This window comes from Cucurbita moschata, unplaced genomic scaffold, assembly GCF_002738365.1.
Source record: "Cucurbita moschata cultivar Rifu unplaced genomic scaffold, Cmos_1.0 Cmo_Scf00017, whole genome shotgun sequence".
Classification (NCBI taxonomy): Eukaryota; Viridiplantae; Streptophyta; class Magnoliopsida; order Cucurbitales; family Cucurbitaceae; genus Cucurbita; species Cucurbita moschata.
This window is the reverse complement of record NW_019268533.1, coordinates 4,357,982-4,374,311: the sequence shown is the minus strand read 5'-3', so window position 1 is coordinate 4,374,311 and position 16,330 is coordinate 4,357,982. Positions and strand designations below refer to the sequence as shown.

General features: G+C 38.6%; 1 protein-coding gene across 1 annotated transcript; it reads left to right on the top strand.

The window, feature by feature from the left end:
- The first annotated feature begins 9,856 nt into the window (after positions 1-9,856).
- On the top strand, positions 9,857-11,290 carry LOC111455278. The gene is made up of 2 exons (XM_023096879.1): positions 9,857-10,508; positions 11,156-11,290. Exons 1-2 carry the CDS (start codon positions 9,885-9,887, stop codon positions 11,240-11,242), a joined length of 711 nt encoding a protein of 236 aa, XP_022952647.1. The 5' UTR covers positions 9,857-9,884; the 3' UTR covers positions 11,243-11,290.
- Positions 11,291-16,330: the final 5,040 nt, after the last annotated feature.

Below are 16,330 nucleotides of genomic sequence, written 5' to 3'. Positions count from 1 at the left end.
TCGCCAACTACAATACCAGATTGAATTGTAGTTAAATTCTGGATCTTCAGCCCAAGGTGGCGCGCGCTCTCTCGTCTTGTTGGTGATCGTCGTGACCCTTCTACTTGTTTTTCCTGCCAGATCTGCGGCAAAGTAGGGCATACTGTCGTTTAATGCAAGCATAGGATGGATGAGTTCTATCAAGATGAACCTCCTTCCTTTTACAAGATTGAACAAATTGGTACAGCGATACATGCGCCACTGATCATATCACCAGTGACCTGGATGGTCTCGTTATGCGTGAATGCTATCATGGAGGTGAACAAGTTCAAGTCGGCAATGGAGCAGGTTTGCGTATTTTGCATACTGGTCATTCTTCAATTAATACTGCTGCTTGTCCTCTTGCATTGCGTAATATTTTGCATGTGCTTGAAATTTCCAAACATCTTCTTTCCGTTCATAAACTTTCTTGTGATAATGACATATTCTTTGAATACCATCCTTGAAATTTTTCTATTAAGGATCGACGGTCGAGGAAAAGCCTTAAGTCATCTGATGTCGATGATCTCAAGCATGCCTTAGTGAGCAGATCTAGTACTCACGCTCAATGTCATGCACGTCTTGGACATCCTTCACCTCAAGTGGTAAAGTTAATTTTGCGTCTCAATAATATTTTGTGTGATAGTGAGTCACCTTTTCCAGTTTGTAATGCGTTTTAGTTAGCACAAAGTCATTAGTTACCATACATTAGTTCTTTTCATAGGTCTTCATCACCTTTGGAACTAACTCTTTGGATACTGTAGCACTAGTTGCTCCCCTCGCAACGGCTAGTACGCCTGTCCCCTCAATTGTAGATCCTACACCTGCTACTCGATTGAAGCATAATATCAATCAACCCAAGGTGCGTAAAGACGGAACAGTAACATATTCTGTGGTTCGTGCTGATCTAAACGTTATTGATTTCAAATGGGTTTTCAAACTCAAGCTAAAGCCAGATGGCTCTCTTGATCGTTACAAAGCACGCCTGGTTGCTAAAGGGTTTAAACAGCAGTATGACGTTGGTTATGATGATACCTTCAGTCCAGTTGTTAAGCCTACTACCATTCATCTCTTATTAACTCTTGTTATTTCTCGTGGTTGGGCTATTCGGCAGATTGATACTCAAAATATTTTTTTCATAGTTTTCTTAATGAAGATGTTTATATGAAGCAGCCCCCTAGATTTTTGGATTCTCAAGATCCTGGTTATCTCTGCAAGCTGGATAATTCGCTTTATGGCCTCAAACAAGCTCCGCGTGCCTGGTTTTCTTGCCTTAGCTCCAAACTATTACAGCTGGATTTTACACCTTCAAAGGTTGATGTCTCTCTTTTCATTTTTAACAAGACAGACATTCAAATTTGTATCCTTATCTATGTTGATGACATTATTATCATCGGCTCATTTTCTAAGGCTACTGAGAAACTTCTTACACGGCTTCAGGATGATTTTGCAGTCAAGGATCTCGACACTTTGAGTTATTTTCTTGGGATTGAGCTCTGCCATACTTCCAATGGACTTGTTCTAACACAAAAATACATTCAAGATTTATTGTCCAAAACCAATATGCTTAGCTCCAAAGGTGTGCCCACACCTATGCTTCCTAGTGAGTTGTTATTGGATGGTGGTGAAAAGCTCTCGCCTAAGGATACTACTCGCTATCAGAGTGTCATTGGTGCTTTCCAATATTTATCTCTGACACGTCCTAATATATCCTTTTGTGTCAAAAGAGTGTACCAGTTCATGTCCAACCCAACTTCTGTACAGTGGACAGTGGTCAAACGAATTCTCTATTATCTACATGACACTATTGATATGGACTTGTGTCTTAAAAAGTCCAACACTGATTTGCTTTTGATAACGTGACCATATCGCAAAGGAACATTTTTTAAGAGTGATACTTTATTCATGCCTAAAGTGACCCGAGATCTTCCACCACGTCGTGCTTCTTGAGACTCATATTTTCCTCTTCTAGGTGGGATGCCCTACACCATGTTTTTAGTAGAATGTCACATTCGAACCTTATATTTCCTTCACCTAGATGAGATGCCCAAGCCACGTACTCTGGGAGATCTCGTGGGTAAACAGCATCCTCACGTACTCTGGGAATTGAAGAAATTCTATGTTGGATGACCTCCTAAAAATATTTCTAGAGTGCATGTGAGTTAGGACAAAACATGCTGGAAGAACTCGTGTTAGTCTGTGGGGATAGTCTTCACTCTTAAGAAGTGAGATTGACCACCGCCCAATGTATAGAAGGTTATGTGTCCTTAAGAAAGTCATCGAGGATGATTACTAAGTTAAGTGGGGGAGAACTTCACATCCTCACTTTGAGAATGTAGGTTGTGACCCCCAGTCCCAAGAAAGACGAGGGGTGACCCTCAAATGGCACCCATCCGGCAACAAGAGGGCCAAGATTGAGAAGTCTCATAATGCGACCGAGGAGAACGGTGCATCATGCAACACACCTAGATTATGAATTGAAGCTAAGTTGCAAGTTTAAAGAGAACGAGACAACAGGAGTGTCGAAGAAAAGCTCAAAGAGGGTCAAGTTTTGGCCTTGAGACGTAACCTTAGAAGTCAGAATTTTGATATGAGTTTCGACATGTAGCTCAAGAGTGAAGTCCCTCGAGAGACAAAGCCACAAAGTCAAGTGAAAAATGTGAATGGAGATTGAGTACCCCTTAAGGTTTATCGTGGGCGTGTCAAGATCACGCGGCCGTACATTTAAAGAGGTATAACCGTGACACGATGCAATGGTCGAAGTAGGATTAGACTCTTTCCATAGTAGACGCATTTAAAATTCATGAGGTTGAAAGCGATACATAACAAGCTAAAAGATAATATGTGCTAGGCTTAAGGCTTTACAAAAATTAAATTAAATGACAACGGTAGGATTTGAACCCACAAAATTTTATACCAGAGCCCAAATCTAGGGTCTTAAACAACTCAGCCAAACTGTATTTAAACTAAGAAAGATGGCCGAGCTATCTCAAGACATGAGCTTGTATCCCGATGCAAGGGTCGCCTCGTTGGAAACCGAGATGACGATGAGATTAAACATTGTTGTGTCGCACACATAGGTGGCGTGTGCGAACAAAAAAGTTTTGATTCTATAAGAGTGATGTTTGAATGTCGAAGGCAAACCTTGCCTAAGGTTCCACAAAGCCACAAAGCCACAAAGCCGGGTGAAAAATGTGAATGTGGATTGAGTACTCCTTAAGATTTTTTGCGAGCGTGTCAAGATTACGAGGTCGCACAATTGAAGAAGTATGACCGTGACACGATGCAATTGTCGGAGTAGGGCCAGACTCTCTCGACAGTAGACGCGTTTTAAAATCAAGAGGTTGACAACGAGACATAATAAACAAAAATAGATAATATCTGCTAGAACCATTTTAAAATCGTGATGTTGACAACAAGACGTAACTAGATGTGCTAACAACTGTCTTAAGGCTTAATTAAAATAAATGACAACTATAGGATTTGAACCCACGCCCTTTCAAACCAAAGCCTAAATCTAGCGCCTTAGACCACTCAACCAAACTATCCCGACAAATGTGTTTGAACAAACAAAGATTGTCGAGCTATCTCGAGACATGAGATTGCATCACGATGCAAGGGTCGTGTTGTTGGGAACCTAGATGACGATGAGATTCAACGTTGTTGTGTCGCACACGATTAAACATGCATGCATAGGCGGCGTGTGTGATCAAACAAGTTTTGATTCTATAAGAGTGATGTTTCAATGCCGAAAGCAGAGCTAACCCTAGGGTAATGCATAATGGTAACACATCCTATCTTTATGGCATGCTTAGAATCCATGACCCTAAAATACATCATTATTCATGAATTTCGAGATCATTAGAGGTATTTTTGTCTTATACGGTTTGAGTTGGAGGCATACACAAAACATGTTTTGTATATATCATGCAAGTTATGGCTTTTAGTGTCTACCGTGGCCTTAAGGTTTGTGTCATACTCCTTTTTTGGTACTTGTCTTTGGAGTGTTTTATTTTCTCATAGTTTATTAAGTCCTTACTCCAGGCACAATTCCATAAAAATCTTGTCATAATTTTTTTAGACTCTAAAACCATTTGTCCCACCCAAATATATATATAATTTTTTTTTAGATTCAATGGTTGAAATGAAAAACCAATGTCGACAGTACTCTTATCGAAGTAGATATTTCTGAGAGTATTCTAGAAGTGTTTAAAATAAAAAGAGAAAATTTAGTAGCATTACGAAACAATCCATGGCGATGCAAGCTTCATCTATAAATAAGAAATTATGTGCAATATTTTATGACAAGATCGAGTGATAAGAATTCCTAAAACTCGAATTTGAAGCTTTTAGATTATGAGTTTTTCTTCCTCGGGTTTCTTTGAAATTTGAGGGCTATGGTTAATCATTTTTCCTTCTTCCAATTCCTCATTTCCTCTCCTACGAACTCCTACACATTCCATATGGGACTTCCAACAAGTTTCATGAAGGATTCGGGGATTGATAAGTTTTAGAACATCTCAACCAACAAAAAGTTTTCTAGGTTTATTCGGAACAAGAACATGTTTTTCAACAAACTTTGGAAGGGTATCAGTCGAGCTACAAACCACGAAACGGTATGAAATTGGTCTCTAACCCTTCTTTGAAACTTCATCTAAATATTTTTAGAAGAAATTGACTCAATTCAAGGTCTATACAGAGCTTTACGAGGGTAAAACTAGAGGTATAAAATTAGAAAAAATCATGATGTTCAAGCAACTCAAAGAAGAGGATAAGGCCCCAAAGTCAATGGTCTCAATTTGACCCATAAAAGTCGAAGTAGCCATATATTGACCTTCCTACACTTTTTAATCAATTTAGACCCCTTCTAATTTAGTTCTAATGAATTTCTTTATGGTTGCTGAAACTAGACCAAAGATGGATCTAATAAAGAAAATTTGGAGCAATTTTGATACCGGAAGCTTGAACGTCAACATCGAGGTAAGTAGCCATCTTAGATTTTTCTTAAGAAATAATTGTTGGAATAATTTGAACTTTAATATGGACCTTAGTCTAGATACGAATGAAACGAATAAGAAAGAAAAACAAGAAGAACCATGAGTTAAGGCTCTGAATCGAAAAGTTTTCTCGGGATTCAAGTAATGTTAAAATAACCCATTAAATGAGCTCCACTGCCCATAAAATTTTAATGCTAAGTATATTATAGAATGTTAAGATTACATATGAAAATTAGTGGTTGTTAGACAAGGTTAAGTAGCTAAAACAAGTAATGATCTAAAATGACCATAATGCCCCTAAGGTAACTTGCCTTCGGACTTGGATTAGATATCCCAGTCCTTATCTCCTTACGAGATAAGAGACATGAAGATTTCTAAAATTCTTTGTTAGGAATGGTTCAATCCAATCTAGAGAATGGACCAGTCTATTTCAATTGTTATCCAAATTTTACTTTGTCACCCCACGACCCACACATATCATCAGCTCTCATGCTGGATTTACAATCAAAAAATTTAAACATCAAGGCTGAAACTTATTCTTCAGTCGTCATATTCAGGATTTATTATAGGCTCATGAATACAAATATTTCTCCAAGAGCATTAAGATCTTCACCAAAAGGATCGACTATGCTCATAGAAGCGAATATTGGAAAATCTTTAGTGACTGTCCCAAAAACACTCTCTTGGGATCAAATAACCAAAACACTCTCTGGAAAATAGAAGATGCAAATCTTCCAAAAAGAAAATAATCTCAAAACCCAGTCCAAATCATCGAACATGACGATAGAAGCGTTGAAATAAAATTCAGCGAAGAACCTTCGTCAGAATCGAAAGTAAAGGAATTCCTGAGTTCCAGACCAAGTACTTCAGGAATATCAAGAGGTCATACATCGATCTTGATATTCCTGAAGTACTTGGTCTAGAACTCAGGAATTCCTTTACTTTCGATTCTGACGAAGGTTCTTCGCTGAATTTTATTTCAACGCTTCCATCGTCATGTTCGATGATTTGGACTGGGTTTTGAGATTCTTTTCTTATTGGAAGATTTGCATCTTCTATTTTCCAGAGAGTGTTTCTGGTTATTTGATCCCAAGAGAGTGTTTTCATAGAAGCCTACGAAAAGAAATAACCTCAGGAACGTGTCCAATTGAAGAAAATCCATTTCGGGTAGAATTTGGGGGTAAATATCGAATTCCTATCTATAGTCACGTTTCCTTCAAATTAGATAACTTTGATGAAGGAATCGAGAGCTAAAATATTATAGAATGAGCTGCCCAAGAAAAGAAAATTTTACGTTTCCTGGCGAGTTGCAGACCGAGGACGATTCTCTAAAATTAAAGTTTCATGCTCAAAGTCGTTCCTCCAAACCAATTCCTTTAGCTAGAGGGTGGATAAGGAAGAAGTTCCATGAAGAAATCGAGCCTTGAAAATCCTAGAATTTGCTGCACAATAAGATCCCTTCTTTAGAACTCTGGCGGGAAACATGATTTTTGACAAACTTTGGAGGCAAATATCTTAGGTTACAATCCACAATAAGGCATGAAATCAATCCCTAGATTTTACTTGTAACACCATCTTTATGTTTCATGAAAAAATCGAGGGAAGAAATGTTGTAAATGGAGCTGTAGAAGATAAGTTTCAGACGCCAACACAGAGGACGCGCTCATCTTCTTCCTGTCTAGAGGAAGAAGACAATGACGTGGCTGATTCAGTTGAACCGCCCATGTCAAACCACAGTCCAATATTTCCTTGGTTTTTTTCAATCTTAACCCTTTTCCAGATTGGTTCTCATGAAATTTTTTTTTTATGGTTCCAGAAACTAGACACAAAAAGAAATCTGTGTAAGAAAATTTAAGGTAATTTGGATACTAGAAGCTCGAGAACGGAGGTCCCGAACGTCACCAACGAGGTAAGTAGCCATCTTAGACTTTTCTTAAGAGATACTTGTAGGAATCGCTTGAATTTCTATATGAATCTTCAAGCAAGTATGAATTAAGTATATATGAGAGAAAAACACCAAGAACCAAGAGTTAAAGACCCTGAATCGATTAAATTGTTCAAAATTTAAATAATGTTGAAATAACCCACTAAATGAATTTCGCTGCCTATGAATTTTCAATAATGAGCTATTATGGCATGCTAAAATTATATATGAAACTTGGTGGTCCCTCAATAAGGATAATTAGCTAAAGCAAGTAATGATGTCAAATGACTATAATGCCCCTAAGGTAATTTACCTTCCGTTCATGACCTAGATGACTTTTGAATGCTATGAAACTCTGTAATAGATCTTATATTATGATGTTTGATGATATTTTGGAGTTTGAAAGCCATTGGAACACGTTAAATATCAAAACCAAGAATCAGAAGTAAAATGAGCAAAAAGCCCATATCACTTATGATATTTCAAGGTCTATCCGTGCACTAAATGACCTACTACTTTCTATAAGGCCTATTCTTAAGGACATGAAAATATATATGAGATTTCATGTTGATTAGAGCAAGTTTGAAACCTGAACTAAGTTAGGACTCAAGTAACACCTAAAGGAAACACCACAAGACTCAAGACTCTCCTAGAACCCTCCAAAGAATTCATTACCACTCTATGCCTTTCTAGAATAACTCATGCTTGTTATTATGATGGGTTCATATGTTTATGAAGGTATGTTTCAACTTATTGTATCAAGGAATTATGAATTTTAGAAACTTATCCGATTAAGAACTAAGGACAATACCCCACAAGCTCTACAACTACCAAGGTAAGAAGAATGCTAGGTACCACTCAAGGATAAGGGACCAAGGTACTTAGACACAAAAACTCAAGAAACTCTTAAGATCTCCCACGGTGCAACATGTTCATGACTCAGACTACGCTGGTTGGAACGTATGAAGCCTAGAGCATGTATTCAGACTAAATTGTTCCTGTGGAGGCACGTAAGTGAGGATATCAAATTGGACCACGAAATATTTGATCTATCTTTACAAATTCATCAATAGAGAAGATTAATATTTCTTTCGATAAATCATATGTGACTTGATTTCAATCTTAGGTGAGTTGTGAACTATGAGATCCTACATAGGTTGGGGAGGAGAACGTAGCATTCTTTACAAGGGTGTGAAAACCTCTCCCTAGTAGACGCATTTTAAAAACTTTGAGGGGACGCTTGGAAGAGAAAGCCTAAAGAGAACAATATTTGCTAACGGTGGGCTTGGGTTGTTACAAATGGTATCAGAGCTAGACACTGGGTGGTATGCCAGTGAGAACGTTGTGCCCCACATCGATTGGAGAAGAGAACTAGTGCCATCGAGGATGCTGGGCCCCGAAGGGAGGTGGATTGCGAGATTCACATCGGTTGGAGAGAAGAACAAAGCATTCTTTATAAGGGTGTGGAAACTTCTCCCTAATAGATGCCTTTTAAAAATCTTGAGGGTAAGCTAGAAAAGAAAAGTCTAAAGACGATAATATTTGTTAGCGGTGGACTTGGACTATTACCTAAACTCTTGCCTATTATGCCTTGTTCTTTAATTTGCTTGAGTAATAATAACTTTTGTAGGTGATTTAATATGCCTACATTTTGGTAACTTGACCGATTCAGAACATAATTTGGAATTCAATTTTTTCATATAGGATAAATAGATGAGAACTTTTGCCTTTTATACTAATTTGACATTTGTAGAAGCATTTTGAAGCCAATCATATCAACGTGGGAGACAGCTACCTTTGAGATTTCGACAAGAATTTTTCGCAGTCCTTTCGTTTTTGGTGCACTTTTGTTAGCCAAAATGGCCGCTTGACCTTTGATGTGCTTTTGAGGGCTACCTCTCTTGGCTTACTGAGAGATGTGTCTTTAGTTATTGCACGTGGATTGTAAAAGATGACGTTGTTTACATTAAGAATGACACTGCAAAGACATATGAGCTCGTCCATAATTGGTCTAGCTAAGTTTAAAGACCTATCAAACTAATAATATCGTCAAACACTTTCAATATCCTTCATTTATATCTCTACTCATGTTTGTACACATGATTTTTATGAATAAGATTCGAATCAATGTCTATTAATGATAATTTATGATATATGTATTGTATTTCAATTCTAGTGTTCAACAAATACAACTTTATTATTAGATCCCACATCAGTTGAAGAAGAGAACGAAACATTTCTTTTAAGTGTGTGGAAACCTCTCCTTACTAAACGCGTTTTAAAACTATAAAGTTGATAACGATACGGGCCAAAGCAATATTTAGAGGAAACTTTGTCATTAATTTTAGATGAAAACAATTATATTTTGTTTAAAAAATATTCTTGGACTTTCAAAAAGATTTTAGAGCACCCTTTTTTACTTTTAAAAGTGTTCAAAAAGGTCGTTGAGTTTTCAAATATTTCAATAATACCTTAAACCCTTTTTAAAACTTCAAAAACACTTTTAACTTTTTAAAAAACTCTAACATACTATTACAGTTAGTGCCACATTTAAAAAATATTCATAAACTTTCAAAAGTAACATTAAAAAGTTTGAAGATAATGCTAGGTGTTGATAGATTTTCTTCTGTAACAACTTTTTTGAACTTTTTAACAAAGTGAATGGTGCTAATGCTCCTTTTAAAATTTAAGAGTATTTTTTAAACATAGTACCGACGGTAAGAGTATATTTAAACTTTTTTAAAAAGTTGATAGGTATTAATGAAACTTTTTAAAATTTGAGAGTATTTTTTAAATACTATTAAAATTTGAAGGGTACAAAATACTGACCATTTCCATCCAAAACTAAAAAAAGACAAAGAAGGACTATTTCGAACTTTGGGAGTTAATATTTGTACGGGTAGAGCAATAGATGAAGTTACTATAAAATACCTTTGATTTATAATATGGTTGAGTCCACAACTTGGAGTGCTGCTACACAACCCCTTGAATTTGAAACCCGAAAAGACATGCCGTTATCAAGAGGCGCCGCCCAGAGCCGCCCTCCGTACATCCCCAGATCCTCCTCCTCCTCCGCCTCCTTCAAGGGCTGCTGCTGCTGCCTGTTCCTCCTCTTCTCCTTCCTAGCTCTCTTAATCCTCGCCGTCGTCCTTGTCGTCGTCCTCGCCCTAAAGCCAAAGAAGCCCCAATTCGATCTCCAGCAGGTGGGCATCCAGTACATGAACATAACCACTCCCAATCCCACCGCCGCCTCCCTTTCCCTCGACATTCGAATGATTTTCACCGCCGTTAACCCCAACAAAGTGGGAATCAAGTACGGGGAGTCTCGGTTCACGGTCATGTACCGAGGGATTCCACTTGGGAGAGCTTCAATTCCCGGATTCTTTCAAGACCCACATAGCCAACGCCAGGTCGACGCCACCATCGCCGTCGATCGTGTCAGCCTCCTCCAAGCCGACGCCGCTGATTTGATCCGTGACGCCTCGTTAAACGACCGTGTGGAGCTGAGGATACTCGGCGATGTTGCCGCTAAGATCCGCCTCTTGTCCTTTGATTCCCCCGGCGTTCAGGTACCACTAATCTCTCTAAGGGCATCCTTGTAATTTCATCATTCTAATGCTCTGCCCCTGTCCTGTCCTGTCCTGTCCTTCCCTGCCCTATTGTCTCTGCCATTTGTCCCCCATTTTAATGCTCTTTTTCCCCCACATTTCTAAATCCTCAAGGCCACATTATGCATGACTAGAAAAGATTTAGATAGTTGTACTAAAACCCAATTAGGATCGAGCTAAACTCATTTTAACGAAAACCCAATTCCGATCGAGTTAAACTCATTTTAACGAAAACCCAATTATGATCGAGCTGAACTCATTTTAACGAAAACCCTTTGATGTATGATTGTTTTATAGGATAATACGAACCATGAAAAGGATTTGTGTTAAAAACGAGAAACAGAAGTGAGATTGAAAGTGTTATCTAATCGTATACAAGCTACCTAACTATCAGTGATGGTTTAAAAAATTTGATGAATTCAGACTACCCACCCAAACTATAAAAGTTGAGTTGTATTAGATTTATTTGTTTTTTTGATTGAAAATCTAAAAATTCAATCCAGTTTGCTAGTTGACAATTTTTTTTATCGAGTCAATTAGACCAATTTAAAAATAGGGTTACAATCTAGTGCAACGTGACTTTTGGATGAATATTTGTTAATGTTTAGGTATGGGTGGATTGTGCAATTGTGATTAGTCCAAGGAAGCAATCTCTCACATACAAGCAATGTGGTTTTGATGGCTTAAATGTATGACTCACTCCCTCTTCCCTTCCCATCTAAAAAAATTCTTTCATTACTTTGTCTTTTAACCCCTTCGTTTCGGTTCCTAAATAATTAGGTCATTCAGTCTTTACCAATAATTCGAAGGGCTTAAATAGATGAAAATTTAGAGACTAAATTGAATACTTCAAGATTTTTTTAGAAACCCGAAGTGTGTAATATAGTGGAGTAAATTATATTAAATGAAATATAATTATAAATTTTATACAATATTAATAATGTATTAAAAAATAATAAATAAAATATTTAAATGTATATATAAAATAATTATTACAATAGAATACTTATTTATTTTTTATTAATTATAATTAGAATTTGAATCAATTAATTATACCCCTAAAATATATCTAATTGAAAAAAGAAAATAGTTATAAAAGAGAGAGAAACAATACTAAACTTATATAGTTGAAAAAAAAAAATAATGTGTAACAAACCTAAATTTTTATATATTTAGAGTCGTTATTGATGTCTCTTAACGTAGAAATATAACTCTTAAATGAACATTATTTATAGCATATACTTTGAAAACATTCGGAACAACCTTAAATTTCCAGAAAATACGGTCGGTTTTACGTGTTTCGAACAAAAACACCGGAATTTAAAACAATAAAAATAATTACAAAATAAAATAATTTAAATGATGAAATGCCATCATCCTATTCTAACCAAAGACTAGGAAATTAAATATGTGACTACCTTATGCACGTGCCACAGTCTCTATTTGCGATGCTGCTGTCATCCGTATATGAGCGTCTTGCCTTTACCTGAAAAATGATATGACACACATCTTGAGTATTGAAGAATACTCAGTAAGTGATCCCACTATAGGGGCCATGTTAATGCAAACACATGCAATCCTGCTCTTGGGACCTATCTTTATTCTCTTGGGGTGGCCTCTAGTCTCAGACTAATTTGGATGCGTAGTACTTCCCTACTCACGACCCACACGTGCGAGTGTGAATCCCTAGGGGGCTTGCACACCCCCTGGACCCTCTCCGGTCAAGCGAATCTGTAAGGACGTCCGAAGGTCAACTGAACCTCTTGGTGTCATGCTCCCCATGAACACACTCATCATCATACTGTGCGTTCGCACTCATCGTCTTTGAGGAAGTATTTCTATGCTTATAAACATTCAACATGCATGAGATCCCTCTAATGTCTACCGTATCATCTCTTCTGACACAATCCTCTAGTTTCATTTATTTGTTACATTAACACATGCTCGTGAATATGTATATTAATATCATTTTCATGCTCTTAGGGTTGTGTCCTATGTCGATCTATCGACATGATGCAATATGACACTCATAATCATAAAGCATGCTTAACATGAAAAACATCAACATATTAAGATAAACATCATGTAATCATCATACTCATCATAATGTCATCAAATGCATCAAACATATCATGTACGTCATGCATCGGAACATAAATCACGTGCATATAACATGCATCACAGCTCAAACATCATACTCATGCATCATCATAGCTGATACATCATCATGCTCGTAAATATAACTCTAACGCATACAATTTTCTAGCCTATCCTATAGTAAGGCCACTTCCTTGGTTGGCCTTGGCCGAAGTACCCCCTAATTAGCTAAACGTAAGCTCTCGTTCCTTGTGAGCTGCTCCAAACGTTGCTGGAGTTTGTTTCCTATCACATCGTTCGTCACCTTCCATTAGTATTTCACAATTAAATTAATAATGAATTAATTAACGTGAAATATGGCCCAAAATGACCTCAGTTACCTTAATCGGGGTCGAAAATAGTCCAAAAGAATCGAAACAGTGGAAACTAGGCCAAAATCAAAGAGTCGAGCCAAACAGCCGCTGGGAGCCTCCGGAGAGCCTTCGAAAAATTTGTCGGAGAGCCGCTGGAGGAAGACTACGAGCCGTCTAAGCTGAGACGGGCCGAGAGATTGCCTGTGTTGCTGGGTGCCACGTGGCAGCAACAAAGCGTGCCACATCGTATAGGCACTCTGGGTCGAGGCACGGGTCGAAGGCTGGTTCGGGTCATGTCTGCAGGCTAGCTTCTGGACTTTGATTCACGGGCTGGGCCGCAGGTGAGTTTGGGTCGTGGTCTTAAGGATATTTAGTAATAAATTATAATTTACCATATCTATTATATTTGATATTTTATTATTGTCTTTCTTACCATAAGTATCTTTCCATTTATTACTTTTTCCATAACCTTGTAATTTATTTGATTATAAATAAGATAACTTTCACACCATTTAGGTGTGGTGGATTAAACAAAAATTCTCATGGTATCAGAGCCTTTCGGTTTAGCAACTTCGATCCTTTATTTTTAATGGCTTATGAATCCCCTACTCATCTTCTTCTCCACCACCCCTGCTGGCTTTGATGTCGCAGGCGTAGTCTCCATGGCTGCCGCAAGCGGAGCCGATTGATTACTCTTCGCTCCACTCTTTTGACCTCCAAATCACTCTTCGTCATACTCTATACATACAACCTCACCTTAGCTAACATAGCCTCTCTCATTTTCTTTCCAATCTTCCCTTCATCCTTCGTCAAAACCCTAACCTAAACCTATCGACCTTTTGCAGAGATTTACCTTTGGAATCTGGGTGCCGCACTGGCCTTTTCGCCAACCAAGTCGCTGCCGCCCTTCTCTCCAAAATTGGCTCCTTCGCCCACTGTGGCGACTCTTCCGGCTTCAACATTGTCTTTGTCCCTTGCTCTAGGTTTCCCATTCTACTTCTTGGGTTAGACATATTCTCACCAGAGCCAAGGCAGCATCGTCGCTACCTCTGCAATTTTCGATGGCCAAGAAAGTGTTTCTCTATGCCTCCTCTGAACCAGGTTGTTGACATCTTCACGAAAAGTGTTTCTCAACCTCTCTTCGAATTTTTCAGATCCAAGCTTCACGTTCATTTAAATCCGACGCTCAGCTTGCGGTGAGGTGTTAAAGATATTTAGTAATAACTTATAATTTACCATATATATTATATTTGATATTTTATTATTGTCTTTCTTACCATAGGTATCTTTCCATGTATTACTCTTTCCATATTCTTATAATTTATTTGATTATAAATAAGATAACTTTCACACTATGTAGGTGTGGTGGTGGGCTACTGGGCCGAAAGATTTTTGGGTCGAGCTAGAATTTGGGCCTCGGGTTTGCAGGCTGGACCGCAAGTTTGGGCCGCTGAACTTGGGTCGTGGGTATCCGATTCGGGTTGACTCGGATTCGACTGATCCTTCTTCCTTACCCAGTTTGTCGCGATTTTCTTACGTCAATTTTCTCTCTCTTCTGTGCGGTGGTTTTCGACGTCTTTTTCGATCAATTCTAGCACCTTCCTCTTTGTCTCCGTTAGCTTACTCTTCCCTAAGGTATTTCGAGGTCGTTTTTTTGCTTGTGACGCAAATCCGTCATCTCAAATCTGGTTTTGAAACCTACGACTTATGTGCAGCGTCCGATCGCCCGACGGTGAAGGTCACGGCCTAAACGTGACGTATTTGGTATTCTCAATCATGTCCTCTCTCTTTTATACCATCCCTAGAGTTATCCTCACGTATTTTCTCATCGAATTGTGTTCACCGGAAACTTACAAATCCTTTCTCTCTCTCTTTCTGAGTTTTTCTCTGTTTGCAGGAGTTGTGGGAAATGGTTGAAGGCTGGGAGGTGTTGGCGATCCATGGAGTTCGCTGTTGTGTGAAACGTAAAAATTTCGGAGATCGCCCAAATTTTTGAGTTTACCGGTTATGGACGCTAAATCTTTGATTTGTTACATTATATACTCCTAAAAAAATTTTCATCCTCGAAAGTCTCCAACTCTTATATTAACTCGGAGTATTTTTCTCTTATTTCATCCTCACGCTCCCACATGGCTTCCTCGGTGTGGTGGTTCTGCCACAACACCTTAACGAATGCACTGTCCCTGTTGCGTAGCGCTTTCACTTCACGGGCTAAGATTCTTATGGATTTTTCCTTGTAACTAAAATCTTTGTTGAGTTGGAGGGGCTCATAATCTATTATGTGGATAGGGTCGTCATGTATGTCCTCAGCATCGACATGTGAAATACATCGCGTACTCCTGAGAGGGAGGGAGGTAGAGATAACTTATACACTACTGGACCAATTCGCTCGAGAATTTCAAAAGGTCTAATAAATCTAGGACTTGTCTTTACATCCGAACCTCAAGACACCTTTCATGGGTGCCACCTTTAGGAATATTTGGTCCTCTATCTCGAACTCTAAGCTTCTACGCCTTACCTTTCATGGGTGCCACCTTTAGGAATATTTGGTCCTCTATCTCGAACTCTAAGCTTCTACGCCTTACATCGGCGTAGCTTTTCTGTCTACTTTGAGCAGTACGCATCTTGCTCGAATTTTCTTTTCAGCCTTACATCGGCGTAGCTTTTCTGTCTACTTTGAGCAGTACGCATCTTGCTCGAATTTTCTTTTCAACCTCATTGGTGACTCAAACCAACTCGTGTTCTACTAGCTCTCTCTCACCTACCTCGTCCAAACATAGCGGGGACTTTCACCGTTTTCCATACAGGGCCTCAAACGGTGTCATTCCAATAGTGGCTTGGAACCTGTTACTTTACCAGAACTCCATCAAGTGGAGCTTGGAATCCCAACTTTTCTTAAACTCTATTACGCAAGCTTGTAACATGACTTCTAGAATTTGGTTTAAGCGCTCTATTTGTCCATCTGTTTGGGGGGTGGGAGGCGATATTAAAGTCACGGCGAGTACCCAACGCTTTTTTAAGTTTGCGTCGGAACGCTGACGTAAAGCGTGGGCCTCGGTTCGACACGATCGACACTGAGACTCCATGTAATCTTACTATCTCTTTCACATACAGTTGAGACCAGTTGTCAATTGTATATGTGGCTCTCCCAAGTAGGAAGTGTGCTGACTTGGTCAACCTGTCGACAATTACCCAGATCACTGTATAACCTTTCAGCACTCTGGGTAGTTCTATTATGAAGTCCAACATCCCTGCTGTCTTTTGTCTAGGAGCTTTTACTTGTTGAAAAACTAAGCACTTGCTCACAAACTCGACAACGTCTCTCTTCATGCT

What these genes read in the sequence shown, in the direction of transcription:
- LOC111455278 (XM_023096879.1), top strand. Translation starts at nt 9,885, where the DNA reads ATGGTTGAGTCCACAACTTGGAGTGCTGCTACACAACCCCTTGAATTT. An exon ending in TTGATTCCCCCGGCGTTCAG is followed by an intron (nt 10,509 to 11,155) that starts GTACCACTAATC and finishes GTTAATGTTTAG; the next exon opens with GTATGGGTGGATTGTGCAAT.